The sequence below is a fragment of the Bactrocera neohumeralis genome, chromosome 4, assembly GCF_024586455.1.
Source record: "Bactrocera neohumeralis isolate Rockhampton chromosome 4, APGP_CSIRO_Bneo_wtdbg2-racon-allhic-juicebox.fasta_v2, whole genome shotgun sequence".
NCBI classification, from domain to species: domain Eukaryota; kingdom Metazoa; phylum Arthropoda; class Insecta; order Diptera; family Tephritidae; genus Bactrocera; species Bactrocera neohumeralis.
Window position 1 is genome coordinate 31773114 of NC_065921.1, and position 23838 is coordinate 31796951.

Sequence of the window (23838 nt, forward strand, 5' to 3'; positions counted from 1 at the left end):
TAGAGTGAAATCGATCTTGAACAATGTAAAAGTAGCGTTTTTAAAACGAAAGGATAACCTTCAAGAAAAAATATATTATTATTTGAATTTGTAAGCGAATGAAAATAACGTAAAATTAAAGTCTTTCTTTGGTATTGAAGTTAAAGAAGAGTTCGTTGAATTCGTGCAAGTGCGTAAGGCCTACTGCGTTTTGAAAAATCAAAGTATTTATAAACATAACTTTTTAAAGAATATATGTACATACCTACTTATAATGAGAAAAAAAGCATAGCAGACAAGAGGGAAAAATTTTAAAGTAGAAAGCCCTAAATTGATTTTGTTTATCTGTCTATCTGGTATTTAAATGTATCTTTTTACGTGGGTTCTAATTATGATTTTTTAAAAAATAAAATTAATAATAATATTTAAATGAGCGCTCGATTATTCGTGAAAATTTAATTTGAAAGATCAACGAAGAATTATATATTTATCCCAAAGTTTTTGCAAATATATTTCATGGATGTTTCAAAATTTCTCTGCTAGAAAAGATCAATTTTAAATAATGACGATTTCATGCATCCTTTTTGCACTTTGTATTAATCATGATTTGGAATGAATATTAGTAAAATGACCAAGGATTAATTTTCATCGTTATATTGCTGTACAAGGTAATGAACATCTGTTAATCTCCTATGTAAATAATCCCCAAGTATTGAAATAAATTAGATGTATTAATTTAATGCTCAGGAGATGTGGCGCTTTATATTATAATATAACAAATATTAGCATTATAAATAATATTGGCTGAAATATATAAATATTTATATAGTAATATAGTACATTTACATATACGTATGTATGTATATAACAAAAGCATATACACATAAATTCATTAAGAGATTTAATTATTGTATTCGATTCCACTGAAGAATCTTGTGTAAAGCTCGTTCATGCCAGAGTTAGGACAATGGTTTTGGCAGAAATTTGTTTGGGCATATAATTTTGGATTTATCAGGAATGCTCTAAACATCGCGTGTAAGCTTTTGATAAGAAATTATTACACATAATAATCCAATAATATTTAACTGAAAAATCTCTTAATGACAAGTTTTTCTTAGCTACGAAATCAATAAATATGAAAAAGAAAGTTTCTACTTAATTATGCTTAAATGTACTAGCAATCGACAATAAATAATAACTCTCACGTACGTGTGGTGTTGTGGCTTAGCAAGCAATCTTGTCATATTAATACTCGTCGCATGTAAGCAGGAAATACGGCATGGAGACGGTGCGACCACAGAAGTAAGCGCTAGTTTTCTCTTTCTTGGCATTAATTTTACTCGTAATAGTGCAGCGTCAACTGTTGCTACTGCTGCAGGACGCACAACCTCCATGAGCTGGACATAAGTAGTTTGACGAAGACAAGCGATATGTAATGTTTTGATGAATGAGGAAGCTGGATGATAATAGCGATGTGCTGGATTGTCTGCCTAGTTCCACGATTTTACACGGTATAGATGATAATTAGCAACTTTAGTTGCTTTGCACACAAAAATTAACTAACAAATTTACAAGCAATATTGTTCTAAGACCCTTATTATTCTTACACTATTTTATTTAACTTTTACGTTGTCTCTTTAGTTTTCCACTATTCCACTATTTTTATGTTTAAAAAGTTATCGTTGGATACAACTAAGAAATATTTATGACACAATTAAAAGAAGGAATTCGCTATGTTCCACATCCAACCAGGGATATTCCCTCTGCCAGGATTCTCATCTTTCATTTGTAAAAATATTTAAAAATTTCACAGTTCACAACAGTGGCAATTTTTTCGTCGCAAATATATGTTTGTATGTGATCGTGGCAAAAAAGAAATGTAAGAATTATTTAAATAAAAATTTATACATATTTACTTCGATAGTGTGCATAAAAAAATACATTTATGGATATAACTACATACATTGAGCTGCAGTATCCCTCTAAACTACTCACTACGAATTTGTATAAATACTACTCGTACTATAATAATTTTCTAAACAAACATATTAGTGCATGTAAATACTTATAGTTGCTACTGAATTAATTAAGCTATTTGTAAAAACACGTCTAATTCTTTTAAAACTACTCGCAGCTACATACATATCTGCATTGATGAGAGATGATAGCCTAAGACATACGCACGCCGATTCACCATACTCAACCATCAACACATCTGGTTGCTTTTGTATACACGAATTGATGCATACATTGTTTGTTGGCAACAAATAAGTATATCCGTGCCTACATTTCGCATATACTACTTAAACCTTGATTTTTTACCTTCAAATGTGTTCTAAGTTAGGTATTCTATATTTGTAACTACATACATATTTGTATGAAATAAAGGAATTTGTGAGTTCAGCCACGTTTTTTAATGCCTGCAAAATAAACCAAATTCAACAAAATGTGTTTTAGATGTCATACATTTTTAAAAACTATCTCAAGATAAAGCGGTGCCTAACCGATCAAAGTTATTTACTCAGAAGTACAGTGCGGAGTGCATAGACAATTTGCAACCTCAAGGATGGAAACAGTTATGAATGTACCTATACATATACTAAGCATATATGTATATACATATATATATATAATACGACTAAAATAACAGTGAAAATCGGCATTCATTTATAGATATTATAACCTTAACAATATAAAAATAGCAAGCATTTGTTATGCAATTTATTTTAAGCAAATTAGTTTAAGTTTCAATTAGTTACTACTGCCCAATAAAGCAAACGGACATGCCGAAATCGATTACAGTCGAATAATTATATAAAATGAAAATATGAATAAAAACTTGCATATGGAAAAGATATTACTAAATAACCGTTATTTAATTGCAAGATATAATTTTTTTGAACTTATGAAAACAGTATTTGCACTTTTTTGAATCCGTGCAAATGTAGCATATATTATGTACCAGAAAGCAGCAGCGAGTATGATTAAATGAGAGCAAACAGCCAAAAAGACGATCAAATCAATTCAGTTCATCATAGACAACATTGTTGAACAGTTCGAGTACCGACCAGCGTCAACTGATTTGATGCGACATGAACAATCTGATATTCGGCAATCACTATCGAGTAAACGGTATGGCTGACTTCGATTCAAATCGTATCATGGCAGTTCATAGCATTGCGACGATTGCTTGAATCGAACGAATCTGTAACTGCGTGGAAGCTACGAGTACAGCAAATTTTCTGCTGGATTGATTTGAATCATGTGTGGCAATGCTAATGCGAACGTTCATAAACAAATCATGTATAAGCGGATCGCTGATTCAAAGTTGCTCTCTGATTGAAGACAACCGGTTTGATTCGTGTACATGAATCGAACTGATAGAATTAGATAGATCAATAATCGATTATGAACAAAAATTTATTACTCGTTGCAGTTCTCTGGTATGTACATATACATACATGTATATACATATATACATGTATATGTACATATGTATATATTAGTATTTTTGTGTGGCTGATACATAGTTAGTACCACTAATACCTTCTATATGATTTCTATTATTAAGATTATGACAGTTAGTTAAGATATTGCATTTTTGGTGAACCAATCATTTTCAAATGATTCTTACATGAATTTTGAACAAATGCTTATGATTTAAAATATATTTTTTGTATTTATGAATTGTATTGAATTTGAACATAAAGAGATAAAGAGTATAATATGTCCTTATCCTGGTCCTAAGCTACCTCCCCACCAATTTTCAGCTAAATCGTTCAGCCGTTCAGCCGTTCTTGAGTTATAAATGTTGTACCTAACACGACTTTCTTTTATATACATAGATATATGTACATATATGTATATGTATACTCCGCATGAGGATTTAGAATATCAGATAAATGAAAAGTAATATTTGGCTACTATTCAACTACCATTTTAAACGCCATTGAACATATCTTTACATGTGCTTATGACCCGTATTCCTGTCTATTCGACATATAACGATTACTACAAGTTAACGATTCTTCTACGTTTTCTGCAATCAGGAAGGTACTAATTTTATAATGTTTAATGCATAAAAAAATTATAAAAAGGTAACTACTCTTCACAATTAAAAAAGTTTCAATAGAAGAACCTGATTTTGATTGTTCAGTTTTAATGATAGCTACATGGTATAGTGGTCCGATTTGGAAAATGTCATCAATATTAGTTGACTGCCTTGAGCAATAGCCCATACTGAGTTTCGTGAAGGTTCGCTGTTAGTTAAAAAAGTCTTCTGTGAAAGAACTTGATTTTGATCGTTCAGTTTGTATGGCAGATATGTATATGGTATGCTATTGTGGTCCGATATGGGGGTTTACGACAAGTGAGCGGCTTAATTGGCAGGAAAGATCGTGTGCAAAATTTCAGAGCGAGACTGGGGAACTACTTCGCGTATACATAGACAGACGGATAGACGGACATTGATGAATCTGTAATGTATATGGTGTATGTTGTCTCTTTTTGCTATTTGTTGGTTTGATATTAGGCTGGAACCTCACGCATTATTCTAAATGTTTAAAAGAAGTGTTACAATAGCATTATGTTAATAAAAGCTCCAAAACTTCATACATATGTTATGAGTCTGCTTCAGCAAAATTAATATTATGCTCCCTGATTAGTAAATAAGCTTTTTATACCCGTGCGACAGATAAATCAAGTGCGTTTGTTAATTACATTGTTAAATACTGCTTATTTTTTATCTTATAGGATTTGCATTTTGTTTATAATATATGTGTTATATTTATATATATATAATCACTATTCTCCAATTGTAGATTAGTGAAACCGACCAGGTTACCGTTTCCGAAGAAACTTGTGAGTTCTGTATTCAGTTGGTTTAAGTGAGCATCGTTTATGTTTGTACTAAATTTTTAAGGTTATCAAGTATTATATTGTTTTCTTAACGGTATGTTGAATCATCGGGATGAGAAATTCAATGAGAGCCCTACTATGTTTAAGCGACAAGTTAAATGAGAATAGGATGAGCATAAAATTAATATTCACAAACTAATTGAGTTACTAATATTGCCAATGATTATTAAAATTCAATAAAGGAATTATTTGTTTGCTACATAAATTGCCGTGCTGTAAAATGATTGATTATTTAGAGTCGATTACATACGATTACTGGCGAAATGATCATATGATTATTTATTTATCATATTTCAAATTGTTAATATACTAAGGCATTTTTGATGTTATCTTGTTAGAAAGATTTAATGAATTAGCACATATACATTTGAACTTCGTACATTTTTGTTTTAAGAATTATGTCTCCATTTAGTATAATAGTTTTCACGCAATTGAAAAAAAAAAGAATTTTAAATCACATACTTACTATATATTATTATTACATATATTCGTATGTTCTTAGAGAGAGATAGGAATGAGAGGTGGTTGTTATAGGGCATAGTATATGAAATTTTATTGGTACTCTGCGGTGATTTTAAAAATTCAATTTTGATACTATATGATATAACATGCATTGTTTGTGAAAAAGGTATTATGAGGCTTTGTTCCATTTAACCAGTATCAGTTGGAATAAATTTATAACAGCGCAAATGAACACTTTAACACATCCAGATTCGTCTATTTCATGTAAGCACTTATACATTAAAGGTAACACAAAAAACAACACAGTAAGTAATGAATTAAGACCAATACATATATAAACACATATTATATAACTCGATGAGATGTGACATACCATATTGATCCTTTTTGTAACATTTCAAAGAAATTTCAAATTATTCCTAATTAAATGAATTATAAAACGGGTAAGAGATCTTATGAAGTTAACAACTTTACATTAGTTGTGATATAAATATTTAACGGCTGATTGCATTTTTCAATCTCACAATGTGCTCCTCGGTCGGTTCCACTCACCTGCTTCGAATTGTAGTGATTCGTCATTTTCATCATTGTTGTATGCCGAGTGCAAAAATGGTTCGTAGGAATTTTCAATTATATTACCTGTTGATGACGGCACATTTTTGCATCCGAACCACCAGTGGGCAGATGGTCGAGGGAATGGCGGATTTGCCGCGTCCACCTATTCAATAAAGATAATTTGTGTAATTAATTTAGCTCAGTTTTCAATATGTATCAGCTTAAATCTATGAGCTAAAAAAAAAAAAAGAAATTACCGAAAATGTTCTGTCGTTGAATCTGTAGTATTTATCACCCTTGAAAAAGTATGTATAGCCATTGGTGTACTGCAATGCAGCATCAATATTATTTGGCAGGCCTTCCCAATTTGAGATGGGTTTTGGATAACTTGATTTAACTGGCGGCCGCTTTAGTGGGTCGAAGCGCCAAAATTTACTACCCTTGTAGAAGTAAATTTTGCCATTACCTCCCCAAACCATAGCTGCATCCAAATGATCTGGTATTCCTGTAAATCCTTCACTAATTTCTTTTGGATAATCACCATCCATTTGTCGTCCATTGTAACGCCAATATTTGGTACCCTTGAAGAAGTATGTCTTGCCATTTTTGTATGTAAATGCTGCATCTATATCGCCTATTTAAAAAATCACAAATGTATTTGGATATTACATTATATTTTTTTAATTTTTTTTTACCAGGTAAACCCGCCCAGCCATCCGATATAAGCTTGGGATAACCGTCCGCAATGGAGTTTTCAGTAAGCCTATAATATTTGTTTCCTTTGAATGCATATGTTTGTCCATCGGCCGAATTAAATAAAGTGTCAACTTTTGGATCTTTGCAAATGAGGTCGTCCCGTGGAACTTTCGGTGCTGAAATCACTGGCCTTTGGGTAGTTTTTGGGAAACCACCACGATCAGCAACTCCGACAGTTTTCTTACCATACAGAGCTTGAATAGCTAGAACGTCGTCGGAGTCAAGTTTAAATACGGGATCAAATCCACGATAAAACGGTGCCATCAAAGCAGAACGCACATCTGAGTGAGACAAGCCCAATGAATGGCCAAATTCGTGGGCTGCAACTTGGAAAAGGTTTGTGCCAGTACTTGATCTAATTGTCCATAACTCAGCATCATCAAAATGTGCATCACCGCCAAAGACAGGAAAGAATGCGTGTGCCAAGGTACCACCGACCCCATCAAATGCGTCACCATCCCCATGTTCGCTTTCAACGAATCTGTAAAATAGATATTACTTATTGACTTAAATTTGAAGTTATTCAATGACCGTGGTGTATAACTACTTATATATGTACATACATACATATATGATATACATAATGTACATATGAATTAAATTCAACTAAAAACGGTTTGTATTTGTTAGTAAAAATGCTTACTTAATTTCAATGTGAACTGGTCCAGAAGCTTTCGGAGTAAATGATAAATCTGTGAAATCGCTCCATACACTGAAAGCACGTGCTATTTCGGCGTCAACATCGTTACGTTTGAGTCGTTTAGGATATTTAGAAATCTTATATGTCAAAGCCTTAACACGCCACCTGCTTCCCTGTAAAGCGTATCGCTTGGAACGACTATCGGTGCCAAATCCCACCTTATCCCTAACACCACACCGTGGCAATGACATTAGCTCCAAAGTTTCTCCATCCAAGTCTCCGGTTACATTTAAGCCAGCAAAACTCTGGAAATCTTGCACAGCTTTAGTCCATGTGGTTGCATCAAGTAAACCGCCGTTTGCAGGATTACGGGCTGATGCAGGCAGATAACCGAATTGTGATAGATAAATCTGGAAAGGTAAGGACATTTTCAATTTTAACATTTTGGTACATACATATTCGAATCATTTGTATATCTTATATATAAAAATGAACCACAGCACAAAAAGACGTGAAAATTTCCACGCGTATTCCTTTAGTCCTGGAGAAGGTCCTAACGGCGGCCTGTTTTGCAAAATTACCCTCGATTTCGCTATTTCTGTGTATATTTATAATTCAAGAACGGCTGAACCGATTTACATAAGCTACTTTCTAACGTTTTATGTTAAAAGTCATAACAATTCATAAATAAAAAAAATTTATATTTCAAAACATAAGCATTTGTTCAATATTCATGTAAGAATAATTTTCATTATTATACCATCTATTATGAGATAATAACTTATTGTCTAATTATTTTGCCTAAATTTTACTTTCTCTTAATAATTGTCTCCTATACTACAGTACTTCTAGTCTGCATTAGTAATTAGTTACATGAAAGTGGCACGTTCTAACGAACAAAACATATTATACAATTCATTAAAACACTAAGTGTCGTGGATTAGTCACAGCAGAGCCTATTAATTACCTACAAAAATGTAATTTTTGTATTGTACTTATTATTTATTTTTTGTTTTGGCAACACTACATCGACTGGAGCACTGCAGTGTTCTCTACGTTGTTCCATAATCGTGAATTTTAGTGTAATTATTCAAAGTTGGTAAAGTAATTGGAAAATGATGTTGGGTATTAATTTTATAAATGTAAATACTTATATATTGAAGTTTTTAAGGGGGTATTCTGGTATATTAGAAGAGAACAGAAAAAAATTAAAAACTAAAAAAAGTAAAAAATTTCAAAAATTATGAGCTGACGAAGTGGGGGGTCTCTACAAATTTCCACGTGACCATACCCATGATTTCAATCCTGCTAGTTATCTGAAACCAAAAAAAAAAAATATTATTAAAATTTGGGGATGGGGCTAGTTCCAACCATAGACAAACCTATAAAGAAGACTCTAAAAAAATTTCAAGTAAATCGGTCCAGTAGAACCTGAGAAATCGTGGGTGTCGTTCCGAAAAAGTCAGTTTTGAGACGCGTTTAAAGTTTCGCGTAAAGTCTTTTGTTCGATTAGTTCCGGCCGAACCAGTTTGGATGCCGGGTCAGAAAAATGCCTATATCTCCGAAAATAATTTGAATTTTGAAAAATCCTCTTGTACACATATTCTTGAATAGTTAAACTTTGAAAATATAAAAAAAAATCGATTTTTTTTTTTAATTTCTTTCTGGTCTAGACCTTAATGTTGGAAGATAACTGACGAACTATCCATGTATTAAAAAAAAGGTTGTGGAGATACTATAATATTCGCTATAACTCAATTCGTCTGAATTGTATATATTGTAGAAACAACAGTATATCGTACATTATCAATATACTTTTTGTTTTCCAACACATTTATCTTGCCGAAATGTATGAATTATTGCCAGATAAGGCTAGTTAAATATTTTTCCCTTGGTTAGAAGCACAAAGGTTTGAGAACAATTATTATTCACATACAATTATAACGTACACATAATATATTGTATACTTATGCGATATGCAAATTTACCTTGCAATATCGAATTGGTAATAAAATCGACCAGTACGCAACTAGACATACCGTAATTGTAATCCATCCGACTTATACCAAACGCAGTCGCGGTCTTCGATTCGACAAGCATTGCAGAGTAGTTATTCGAACAAACTGTGCGCTACTATGTACTCTGACGCATGCGTGTTTTCTTTAAAAGAAAATTTTCTTTCCGCGAAAAGAACGCATTTTAGAAAGCTCTTCGCGACTTTCGTCGATGATTTTCCTTCATGGAATTTTTTTGTGTATTTTTTGAACTAATATGGTACTGTGTAGATTTCTGATGCCTGCTAGAAGAACAGCACATAAATGAACCTGCTTAAATAAAGAACAGTCAACCGAATAGTAGCGCTTGCAGTTCCTACCAGTTGCTAAGTACGGTAGTTTGCAATTACTTTACTTCGGACGCTGGGTATGTGTGTTAAGCAAGTGTTATACATATATTATATGTATATATATTGATGATAAAAATTTATATTTGCAATGCGATGAAAGATATTAGGTGATTATATAAGTAATTTTTACTCTTTTGTAGTAAAAATAAAAGTAAACCTATATAAGTGCGTATGTAGATTTAAGCACGTACATATGTACGTAGGTTTAAGTATGTTTATGTTCGAATGAAATAAATTAATATAATATATATATGATCTATTTATGTATGTAATGTGTACATATATACATATATACCTACATAGAAAGGTATAACAATGAAATATTTCAGATTAAAGAAATCGTTTCAAAGTATCTATATTGTTGAAAGTTCAATATAGATTTATTTCGAAGTAATTTGAATAGAAAAAATATTGAGGGCGAAAGGTTATTAGAACCATAACTTTTGTAATAGATTTTTAGAACAGTGGGAGTTTTTTCCCATACCATAGGAACAAAAATTATTAAACTGATATACTCGTGTTTAAGTTCATTTACCTGTTGACGTTCGTTTAATTAATGCAAATGTACATACATACATATGTACATACATACATTAATTTCAAGCTGACGCATGCGCATGGATTTACATACATATATGTACATATGTATGTATATAAACCTGTCTTTGTGTGCGGGTAGTCCGTATATACTAAATTTGTAAATACGTAAATAATATGTACGTCATATGTGTGCATATTTTATACGAAGTTAACAATCAACGCGCAATCGGTTTAAAAAGCATTTATTATTATTCTATATGCGATAATTTTTTATTAACACTCCACAGCTAGACTTCCTACTGAACATTTCCTATGCATTCACTGAAACAAAACATTGCCATATAATTATTGATATGTATGTATGTTTACCGAGCTACGTGAGTATTTTTGAAAATCGAGTAAGTAATACTCGTTCAACCGTCCGGTAATGAAAAAAACTTTTAGGATAGCACTAAATTGCGAATTCAAAAACAGCTGAGAGCTTGATTAAAATACTAAAACGCAATAAAAAGCATTATAAATATGTGGGACTTCTTTAGATATATATGCATGCGTATGTATGTTAATATATGCATATGTATATAGCCATAAACCTCTTATTATATATATATATATATATATATATATACATATATATATATATATATATATATATATATATATATATATATATATATATATATTTATAAATAAAACAGGATTAAACTTTGCACGAATAATGCCTTTAGTGTATGTCACCTTATGACCAAAAGTTGTTCAAATCCAATACAAAGTGTTCAAGCCCCTGGGTACCGAATATTAGTACCCCGGTACCTTTAGTTGACTTTTGTATCGGCCAATGCCTGAGATATGTGCATATATAATTGAAATTCAGGGATAGTACTGCTCTGACAATGGTATGTCTGTATGTCAAAAATGCGTTGAATCGGATTAATACTTCCCTTAGCTCCCCATATACCTAATGTATTCAGATTCTGTGACACCATTGAAAATCAGAATTGATTTGCAATTCTGACAGCTAAGCAATTCTTATCCACAACACCCCTGATAAAGATAATCGAAATTCACGGTGTCTTTGTAGCGTATATATCGGCCAATATGTGAGTTATCTCAACATAAATAAGAGGGCGTGTTTTACTTATAATAGTGTCCATTTGTGTTTTAAATAGATCAATTTGTGCGAAAACTTGACTTAGCCCCTATATATTTAATATCAGGATTCTCGAAAATCCGGTTGATTTACTCTATATGATTGTTTTTTTAAGTATGGGGCACATCAAGTGCTAATTGAGCCCGATAGGGCTGCACTCCTACCTACCTATGGGGCATAATAATAGTAGGTGCTATTGGGAAAACAGATAAAATCGGATCCATACTACCCCAACCTCCATATAATACATATACCTATACTGACAGACATATAAGGTTTGTTAGAAAAACGAAAACCATTGTATATTTTTTATAAATGTAAAAACGAAAATCATTGTTTTTCTAACAAACCTTATGTGTCTGTCAGTATAGGAGTTGTATACATACATATGTATGTATATTTACATTTCTTGGATTTCGATCCTCAGGTTGACGTTTTACAACATAAAATATTATTCCCCTGGCTTTGATTTGTGTAAGTTGCAAGAGTATGAAATGTTCGGTTGCACCTGAACCAAACCCTTCCTTACTTGTTTACATATCAGTTCCTACACAAATATATTTTCTTTCTAGTCATTCAGTTCATAGCATTTAATATGATATTTTACGTTATTCTTTGGGAAAATAAAATAACAGGTCAATTGAAAAATCCCAAAAATCCTCCCCATATTAAAAAGCATTTTTCTTTTGGCAAATTTCGCTTCTTCCTTTCAGCATAGCTTCCTTCAAGGGTGATACACTGATTATCGCGACTTTCCAACGTTTCGATACCATTTTTTTTTAGTATGAGTTTTCCTTTGCTTCAAAATAGTTCTCAGTTTCGGCGATCACCTTTTCATTCGACGAAAATTTCTTCCTAGTGAGCATTCCTTTGTGATCTGAGAACAGGAAAGTGAAGTGATGGAGAAATGCTTCATTTCATTCAATTTCATATTAACGCCATTAAAAATCATTTTGTGAATTTGTTTTTTCCTTATAATTCTCCAGGCAGAAAAATCTTAATAGCTAAATAGCTAGAAAGACAAATTAAAAGATCTGTGATTTAAAAATATATTCGATCATTAAATTACTCTTTATTGTTTGTTGTTGGAAAGCATTTTTAGATTGCTTAGGAGAGCATTTATTACTTTAATGATAGCAGTAGGAGTAATATTCTATAAATATACAGAAAGACATATTTTACACTTCAATAATTGGAAATATTGGTCAAGTTGTTACTAAAATGACCGAATTGTTCGTCAAATGGTCTTGATTCTAGGTATTACATATGTATATATGTATGTATATATATAATTTTTGGTCATAAGATGGCATACACTAAAGGCATTATTATTAATTTCTTCTTGATTTGTGTACTGGAAACTGAACGAATCACGTGATAGTATTTAAAATTGTGCTAAATGGGAAGTAGGCTTGGTTTCGCACATTTTCACAACGTAATAAGAATATGAAAAGAATGCCATGTACCAAATCGATATCGATCTGTAGGGTCTAGAGGTATGGGATTTTACCAAAAAGGTGGTCATCCAATTTTTGCACCGGCTCCTATAAAGCCTTGGCTAAGAAATTTTGTCGAAATCGGTCTGAAGGGTCCCGAGATATGGGATTTAGCGCGGTGCCACGCCCATCGTCAATTTTTGCATCGGCTCCTATAAAGCCTTGATAAGTGGATATCGCGCGTTTAGTAGTTTTGAACAGTACCGTTATATGGGTAGTGAGCGGGGCTTTTCATCCGATTTCAACCATTTTCACACTGTCGGTAGGAGTTTTTGTAGTATTTGTGCTGGGCGAATTTCGTTGTTGTAGCCTTAGTGGTTTAGGAGATACATACATTAAACTTTTCAGAGGACGAATTACATACATATATTATGTTCTTACCCTATACAACAAAACCTCTTAACTTCGCCTACACCCAAACCTTAATACCCTTCACAGGTGCTTTTCTTATTACGTATTAACTATACGTACATACATATGATAAACATGAACGGTCAAAGGTTTGATTTATATCGATCAGCTTGTATGGCAGCTATGTACATATATCAATAGTGGTGCGATATTGGAGGCGACAGGATAAACTTCTTGGAGGGAAAATAACTTTTGCAAAACTTTAGACGTTTCCTTTTGGGTAACTTCATGACAAACTTAAAATATCCTATTCAGGGTATATAAATTTGGAAACAAAATGGGTATATACATATGTACATACCATTAATGTGTATACATACATATGTATGTCAACTAATTACTATATAAATATATTTCGATATATTCGTATAAATTTCTATATGTCCTTGTACGTTGCGTGTAACACGCCAATATTTGTAATCTCTCTAATGTAAGTATATTGTATATACATATGTACGTGTGCAAATTACATGCATACATACGTACATATATGCATTCTCAATTACATACATATGTGTATTTATATGTGTACAGAGGGTTTATAAAACGGTTTATACACATAGTAGCTGATATTGCTCATATAATTTTCACTTAATACATTTAGAGATCCATAAATGTACATACATATATGTATGTATAACTTCTATACATATATACATATATAAAAATTATATATATATATATATACATATATGTATATATAAAAATAAGTATGTCACATTTTCTCTGACGTAATTCCTGAACCATAAAACGTATAATTTTGTGCAAAATGCCAATCGAAATTTCATTACTTTTTCTATTGACAAAATATTTGTATCAATTATTTTCAAAGTTAAATCAAAGTGCAATCCCTTGGATTCTTGTACCGGCAATAGCGTTTTCGCCTTTACTCGTAAACAATATTACATATCGTCACCTGAAATGCAAAAGAACGTAACAACATTTTCGGAAATTTACTGTGGCAAGAATGAAACACGGAATAAAATGGAACATGAGTGAAAAAAAAGTTTAAAATTGATTAAAACTGGTTTATATCTGAGCACAGAAGCTGAAAATGTTGGACATATGTAATATTATGTATATAATTTGAAGTAGTGAATCGTAATCAATAAGACACTCAATTTTGAATTTTTTGATGATACGTTATTTTGCATTTCAGGTGACGATATACAAATATATACTTATATGTACAAGTACATATCTAATTTCATTGCAATGAATATTTTATTGTAGCATTTCGTGTGTACCATGGCCAAAGATTATGTAATATTGTGAACTTATAATGATCATATTATTGAAAGTCAGATAAATCGCTGCCTTTTCATTCAGCTCCAATTGAAGTTCGCTATATGAAAATTCGCTTCGAAAACCACCTAGAAAATCGCTATTCAGAAAAAGCTATTCATTTTGTCCGATACCGCTAACGAGTCGCTCTTCTTTCCTAAGACCTCAACTTTTGGAATTAAATAAATGAATGAGCTGAGTTCAAAAAAGTCTTCAGGACACGATAATAGTACTCCAAAAATGTTAATGAAGCTACCAAATATTGCTATAGAAGTACTCTTCCTGCTTTTTATTGTTCTAATGAGGTCAGATCAGTGCGTTAGACTCTACTCTACGAGTATACTTTCAATTTGATCATAGTAATATGTACATATGTATATACATACATACATACATATGTATATTAGAGTGATTCAAAAAAAAAAATTTTTTTTTTTCGTTTCGTACTTGGAAAAATAGGTTCTTAGACACCTCTAAGAAAGCCTCTCCAAACATGAGTTTTTAATTGTAACGGGAAGGTCCTCCTACATACAGTTTTTTTTTTTCTTATTATCAGATAGAAAAATTTTTATCTCGCTTCCAACTACTTGAAAAAATATCTTGTTTCTTAGATTTTGTAGCAAATTGAATGCTCTACAAAAAAGGTCTATTATGATTTTTTCGTAAACCCAACCGTTTAAAAGATATTAACGGTTGAAGTTTGATTATTTTTGGGAAAAATTTTTATTTCTTATGAATTTTATAACTTCGAGTTTATTCCTGGCATTTTCTGTTTCAGTTATGTTTTGTCACTGACGCAGCCACTTAGTGTAATTCTGCAGAACGAATCAATCGACCTTTGGAAAGCATCAAACGTCATAGCAACATTGGTTGCAAGGCTAAACACACGAAAAATGCATGCTGATCATCACTTTAATAAAGTTTTTTTAAGATGGCTAAGAATTAGATATTAAAGTGAAAAAAACCCAGAACATGTTGTCGTCAGAGTCATCGAAACAATCAATCACCCACCTCAAAGCTGTGCAGAATTCCACAGAGTATCTGCGCACATTCCACTCATTGACACGGTAATGCAAGATTTAAAAACGCGCTTTTGCGATGAAGTTCGTGAAAGTTTCAATTTGAGTCAGCTGATATCACTGGAGGATGGAGTCATGTGTAGAAGTTCACGCAAGTGAGGAAAGTTCTCTGATCGCCATTCACTTGGGAGTGGCCAGAAACGATTCTTTTACACATGGCTCAAGCAGCTCACAACTTCCGGTCTTTGACCAAGTAACCTCTGGGTAGCCTAAGAACATCCGTTCGAAGGCGAGCTAAAGTGAGAAGGCGAAACATCCCCTACATAGGGTTATGCGCTGGGCGTAAAAAAACACCCCTAATGAAAAGAAACAACAAGCCTCGGATGGGGTCTCTCATCTTTTGATGACGACCATGGCAAACGAAATAAGGTGCCGGGGGAAGCAGAGGAAGAGGAAGACCTCCACTCCGTTGGAAGGACCAAGTGGAGAAGGACCTGGCTTCGCTTGGAATATCCAATTGTCGCCACGTAGCGAAAAGAAGAAACGACTGACGCGCTGTTGTTAACTCGGCTATAATCGCGTAAGCGGTGTCTACGCCAATTAAGAAGAAGAAGATACCAAAATTAAACCCAAGCTGAGAAGTAAAAGATAAAACTGTGCTCATTGAGTGCCCAGTTAGACGTTCTGGGAAAACCTTGCCAAGAAACCAAGAACTGCAAAAATCGAAGCTCAAAGCAGAAGTAGCGCTTTGGCAATAATAATAAAAGATGTAAATGACTACGAGAACGCAAGTGCTTTCTGCCTTAGAAAACGCTCAGCACTTGCGTTAAGAATTACAATTAGATCATAACTTTGGATTATTATCCAAATCGATATACTTTTAATTTAAACTTAGTATATGATATTTTAAGTCGTAATATTACGCCCTTGCTCCATGAAGGAATATTATTTTTAAGATGATTATTTTACTTTTAATTTTATTACGAGAAAATTGAAAATTGTATTGGGCGAAGTAAACTTCTAATAAGAAGTAAAACGCCTAGAGATAAGATGCATAGAAAACAATAAGGCTGGCGTGCCCAGCAACACACACATAGTTGAATTTTATAGATGTACATAAGCATTTGGAGAACCATGAAAAAAATCATTGCATTCTATCTTATATTATATTCGTGATTTAAGTTCAGCATCGTGTAAAAAACAAAAATCTCGGGTGTGACCGAATCGTGCTGCATTCTCAGTTTGCACAATTAAAAGTACTTGATTGACAAAACAGTTTAAGTCGAGAACACGGAATTTACATTTTTTGCTCAAAAAATAAATATGTATATATTTATAGTGCCACAACATTTGTATAATATACTCAGCAATGCTAGCCTCTTCCCGGTTGTGGGGATTCAAAATAAGACTAACAGCCATTGCTTTATTCTAAACTTAGCCATTTGCCTTATCGACGTCCATGAATCTCCTCAATCAGGAAAGAGGTTAGCCTTACTGAATATATTATAAGCCATTGCCTTATTGCCTGACTAACGTTTCTCAATGTTTCTCTTCGACAAGCGTGGTTGGTTTCGTGGCGTTAATGCTCTAAAATTTTGCAATGTTAGCTTCCTCCAACTCGTTGACGTTAGCGACAGCGGATATTTTGAGGTGCTCTTTGACACTCCGAACAACTTTACCTTCATGCACATTTTTTTGGGTATTCTACTAGCATCAAGTCTTCTAACTCCACCAATCCTTTTTATTTAGCAATAATATACTGAACAAGAGTATGTGTTTGTTTTGAAAATAAAATAATATCGCATACCAAAGAATACATTTTGACCATATTCAAATAATACCAAACAAGAATAACGGTATCTTCTTGATAACTGCGTTTAAAGTGTTACCAACGTAAGTGCACAAGTTTTTTTTTGGCTGCTCAAAGGTGAGTTTAATTTTTTGCAATCGATAACATTAATTTGATTTATTGTTAAGCTTTTTTTAATACAAAAAATATTTGAAATGGTCATACTGTTAATCTTAATTGCAGTTTAAAAGCTGAAATAGTTCAAAGGAAAAATTCCTTCAAAGTCAATGCAAGTCAAGTTTTATTTTTGTTCACTGTATACGAGTATACATATGTGTATATACATATGTGTGTATTTTAATTGATTTGTGATGAATTGCAATTAAAAAATAACTAGTGGAAAGTATATTCAAGAAGTCAGTAGTTAGATTTAATAGCCTTGTTTTTTTCAAATTCTGGAATCACAAAATTTCCGTTGGAATAATCATTAAGTTCTTTGTTGGAAGCTAATGTTATATGCCTAGGGGTATTGTTATTTGTTATTGTACATATGTATATGTATACATACATATGTTTTTTGTTACGATAATTGTAGCAATTGAATTATTTCTCTAATGCATTAATGCATTAAAACGCAATGATAGGTTAATGTATTGTAATGCATTAATGAAATGCTATTCTAACTTCGTTCTCTTTACTTCCAATATGAGAGCACTAAGAGAAAACAAGATATATATTAAAAAGTTAGTATTCAGAAAATAAAGTTAGTAACAAAATTAGACCACACAAATCCAACTCTCATATAAGAATATTTAAAAAGAGGCGTAGTTTGTGAAACGCTTTCAGTCGCCCAGAAAGTCTACATACCCCTTGAAAAATACAGTTCTGAGCCATCTTTGCACAAATGGAACAACAAAATACATGCTAAACAAACTCTAATTAAGAGAAAAAAGATATTTTGACAAATTTTTTTGTAAATTTTTCTATATTGTTAAAGACTTTGTTATAAAGGTTGTTTTCAAAACACATACAAAAGGGTTTATTCAACCTTCATTATCAACGGACTCAAGCGTCTTTACAATGTATTGTTATTTGTAAATAGGCGTTTTATACTTTAAATATATTAAAAATGAATAAAGAAATTAGTGTTGAATTACAACAACTAGTTGCAAGTTGTCTTAAACCTAAAAACTCTCTAAGTGAGAAAGGAAAACTTAGTACGGAGGCTGCTATATATATTTCTGGCCTAGGCAACACTAAGTGTTGCCAGGTGCAATCTGACATTTCCATTGGAAAGTTTGACATTTTTTGGCGTAACATCACTCAGAACGTTTTGTCATTTAATCGTGAATTGTTTTATTTACAGGGAATTAAAAAATTCATCTCGGCAAAAAAATGGAATTAACTCGTGAACATTTTCGTGCGATCATTTTTCACAACTTTCGACGTAGATTATCACGACAAGAGTGCATCGATGAACTAAAATCTTTGTATGGCTATGAAGCACCATCCTTTAGCACTGTGAAAAACTGGTACAACAAATTCAATCGTGGCCGACGCTCGCTCAAAGACGAATTCCGTGAAGGTCGTCCAAAAACAGCCGTAGAATGTTCAAAGTCATCCGTTCAAATAACAATTCGGAACTATAAACTAACGAAAAGTATACAATCACGGGTAAAGATTTAAATTTGTTAAAAATTGAGGAATATCTCCGATTTTGGCTGTAGAAATTCCCAAAACCTTGCACAGCTCGAATGCTTCAGTGCATCCAGAAACTGAACGAAAGTCTTTGAGAAATAGTAGATTTCATAATCGTGTATCCAAGAAGAAACCCTTTATTAATGCAATTAATAAACAAAAACTAGTTTATTTTCCTCCAAAATATATTGATGCAGAGTAATATTTTTGCGTTAAAGTTTTATTTAGCAATGAAAATAAGTTCAATTTGTTTGGTTGTGAAGGGGAAACAAAAAATATGACATAAAAACAAAGATGCGTTGTTATCAAAAAGTTGCTTTCTACCAAAAACGCACTACTCCGGGAATGGGATCTTATTTCTAAAGATTGCACAAAAAAATAGTCAAGAGCCAAGATATTTTTAATAAATTTAAAAAAAACTTGGTGAAAATAACTTTTTGCTCTTAGTTAGAGTTCGTTTGGTATGTATTTTATTGTACCATTGTGCATAGATGGCTTATAAATATACATATGTAAGTATGTAAGTACCTTTGTAAAACTTATATGTGTCACTTAAACAATATACTCTGGAGAATTCTACTTACATACATATATATAGATATTTATGAGAGCTGTGGCGATAATATCTTTTTTACTAACTTGATTGTTAGAACTTAATAACAAGATAAATTCTATATTCCTTTCTAAATCATTTATATTGTAAATAATAATTGAATCACATGCCTGATTAAGAATATGCACGTTTGTAAGTTTTTTATTCATGGAATTTTTTCAAGCCAATTGCATTGATTAGAAAAATACATAAGTACAAATGTACGTTCTTATAATGAATGAGCATTTCCGAGAACTTTCCTACCGATTTATCTTTTTTGTTGTGTCTTTAATGGCGGGTATACATGAAAAATGCTATTATTTTACTCACATTTTACATATGTACTTCAAATTCAGATATAATTTATAAGAGGTACATAGGTATATTCTTATGTTTTTAAATACATAATTGAAAATCTATATATGTATATAAAAGAAAGTGGTGTTAGTTACACCATTTATAACTCATGAACGGCTGAACCGATTTGGCTGAAAATTGGTGGGGAGGTAGCTTAGAACCAGGGTAAGAACCTTTTATCTCTTTATGTCAAAATTTAATACCACTCATTAATACAAAAATTATATTTCAAATTAAAAGCATTTGTTCAAAATCTAGTTTGATTGAAATGATTCCTTGAATATTTGATTTCTTCAAAAAGAAAAAAGTAAATCAAAATTCATGTTTGTAGGCATCAGATTCTTCCTCAAAAATAATACATTTGCTAAGTATTTGGAATAGTAGAAGAGAACTGCAACCAAATACGCACTGAAGTAGATCATAACTGGCTCAGTAATCAGTCGTTGAGTATGTATTATACCACGTTCATCCCAAAAGACTGATGTCGTAACCTTTCCAGACTTTTTCGTCTTTCCACACCTGAGAATCGGTTCATCTTGTGCAGTCTACTAGAATGACTGTCGATTGGACTTCAGTGGGATATGATGGAGCTATGTTTCTATTGTCACACACCGACGCAAAAAATCGCTTTTATTACGATTAAAGCGCCCTCAAGCACTCCTCAGAATCAGTTATTCGTTGTTTTTGTTGGATTATGAACTTGCGAGGCACCCACTTTGCACAGAGCTTTCGCCTCTTTAAGCTTAGCAAATATCTTTTCATCGGTGGATTTCCCTGAGCCCAAATTCAACAGTATTTTCCCCCAAAAAGCAATGCTTTATTAACACACGAAATGCTTTATGATCCATTTTTTTGTAAACTAACACAAGTTGCTTCACAAAAATGCTATACCTCATTAACTAATAGTTATAATCCAACTAATAGAAGTCATAAAGATGGTAGTAGTAGTATTATCTATGTATCAGCCACAGTGAAGCGTGAACGGGTCTTCTAGTATTTTAATAAAAACATTTACTCGGGATATTTAACAGAATTCTTAATTATAATCGATATTTATTCTGCTTAAGTACTCGTATATACGAACATTGACTAATTAGAATTTTGTAAGTACTAGAATTTTTGATTCTTCATTGAAAAAAAGCCCGTTCTTATTTTTTACTATTGATAAAAATATAAAAAATACATACCTCAGCTTGCGTGGTCGTCTGCACTGGGTTGGGAGAAACAATACCAATTAGGGCTACTAAGGTGACTAAAACTATGAATACTGAACACTGTTGGCAGGTTTGCATTATGTAGGCCAATCCTTTGATTGTTGATAATCTAACGCTATCTGTGTTTGACTGACTTCGTTTAGCAGTCGGACAATTCGCTGTACTTCGTCTCATTGAGTTATAGTGCAACATCATTCAATTATATACGCTGTTTGCAACCGGATAGTTTATGTAATTGTAGTAATTGTGAATAGCTCCTCGTTGATTAGATAAGATTTCGGTTAAAAAACTCGATGAATCTAAAGAAAAAATGTTTAAGTATTAATATATGTAAGTACGTACATATGTCAAACGTATCTTATTGTTTTGAATAATGAAATACGTAATATATTCAATACAAATTTTAATTTGAGATTTATTAAACTCCATGAGATCTACACTTAAAACTGTAAATGAATCCAAAACGATTACTAAATAACGAATTTTGTAAATTCTTATCGAGAAATTGTGTTTTTTTAATATTCTGATTGAATGATGTTTTGACTACGAGTAGTGCACTTCAAAAATGTGATGGTGTTTTTGCGTTCCTTCAAAAACTGTGCAACAAGTTAAATCAGATTCATCTATACATATTATATGAACAATGTTTAGAAAGAACTTTTTCGCTATCTATGCAGTAAAGTCACTTGGGTTTCCTTAAAAATTTTTTTAATTTGATTTTACTTTGTGTTTTCGAAGAAAAATTAAAATCAAACCAACGGCCGTATTTCGAAAAGCTTAAGAAAAGATAAGCGCCACTTCACCAATGCATTAAATATGCATCAACGTTGCCACAAACCCATAAAATATAATTGGGAATATTGTGTTATTGAATTTTTCCCATCACTGTATTCCAACGAGAAATGGCCCCAAGCTATTACTTTCTGTTTCTGTTTGGGGTTGCTATAACCCTTGAAGGAAATGATATACGTACATATATAGATGAAATAAGCGAATTTTGACAAAAAAATGTTTTTCACTATTGTAGGCTGGTGACTTTTTAATTGATCTGTTATGTACATATATAGAAATTAGCTTGTTCAATTTAAGATACCAACAAAAAAAATATACCTTACAGTATTTTTTTCATTTTTTCGAACTAAGTTGGACGCTTTATATCATTGTTTATATGCTCTGTTTCTTTATAAGGAAAGCTTACTTCACTGACAATTATCCTTTATGAAATTAGTTTCACAAATATATTCTCCACATACTTATACATACATATGTACATGTACATTTTTCTGTATTTTGTGATATTTTCATGCTATCATTACGGTTAAATCTAACAATGATAAATATTCATTCAGCCTTTATGGCGCACTAAAAGGTCATGTCGGCATTCTGATTCACACACAAAAATATCTGTATGTTCTTTATGAACTGTTTTTGCAGGTATAAAAGTATAAATATATATTCACAACAAAGTAGCATTGCTAAATATCTCACTGTCAAGTCTTTATTTTTTGGTGTGCGCCAGTCATAAGGTGTAGTTATTTTTGTGTCATTCGCGCTTGCACGTATCAGGCATATCAAATATTTACATATAGGGTGTATTTTTAGAGGTATAGAATTTCCGGCTGGGATAGTTGACAAGGTGAACAGATGTAATTAGCATTTACTCGAATGTGCAATACTATGTGTTTTGCAAATATTATGCCGTAGTTATTTCAAAACATCGCTTTATAGGCAGCAAATTCAAGATATTTCCAACTTAAAGCGCACGTAAATAAACAAAAGACAACAATACTGAAGCGACCGACACTTTAGGCTCCCTTGTATCCAGAGAAATTTACAATTTGTAGTGGTTTGCATGCAGAAGGTGCCATTGATCCATATTTTCTGAAAATTGAATATGGAGACCGACCAATATTTGACGCGTTATTGGTAAGTAAGACCGGAAATTGACCGGCTATAATTTCATATGTGTTAAAAATATTTTTCTATATACATACATACATATGTATATATTTATTACGGGTATATATGTACATATCGATTGTGCCCTAGCAATATCGAACCTACAAAATGCATTTCTTTATTACAAATTCGATTAAAATTACATATGCAACATCATACAATAGTCTAAATTTAACAGTTTAAGAAAAGATTTACTCGTAAGTTATTATTATTATAAAATTACTATGTATGATACATACATACATACGCATCTAATTATTTGCTCATTATTCGGGAAATTGGTGCCGACAGTTCATTGTTGGTCAAATAATAAACTAAGTTATCGAAGCATGACACAAACACAAACAGTTTATGGGATAAAACAACAACATGCATATATTTATAATAAATCTTTACCCTCAAATATATATACTAATGTTCTTTTCACTGCTTTTAAGCTAAAATACAACTAGTTCACTTAGTACAAAAAACTATATTCGCCACTGATTTTTTACCTTTCAATATTGTCGAGCTCTGTGCCTTTTGGCAGGTCTAGGTAAGCTTTATAAAAAAAGACATTTTTCAGTTTTTAATGTACATATGTATGTGTATTTTTAACTCTCTACATTTATATACT

At 32.1% G+C, this 23838-nt stretch overlaps 1 protein-coding gene across 10 annotated transcripts in view; it reads right to left on the reverse strand.

Annotated features, from left to right (window-relative positions):
- Nucleotides 1-23838, reverse strand: part of LOC126756554 (matrix metalloproteinase-14) — a 55514-nt gene that overhangs the window by 2174 nt on the left and 29502 nt on the right. For 5 of the 10 annotated variants that reach the window (XM_050469702.1, XM_050469701.1, XM_050469703.1 and 2 more), the window contains exons 2-6: nt 21237-21562; nt 7313-7719; nt 6609-7150; nt 6171-6547; nt 5911-6076 (exon numbers count right to left, since the gene is read on the reverse strand). In XM_050469702.1, the coding sequence (XP_050325659.1) occupies nt 5911-6076; nt 6171-6547; nt 6609-7150; nt 7313-7719; nt 21237-21458 (1714 nt within the window). In that variant the 5' untranslated portion in view covers nt 21459-21562. The other 5 variants (XM_050469705.1, XM_050469708.1, XM_050469707.1 and 2 more) reach the window with 5 other exon arrangements.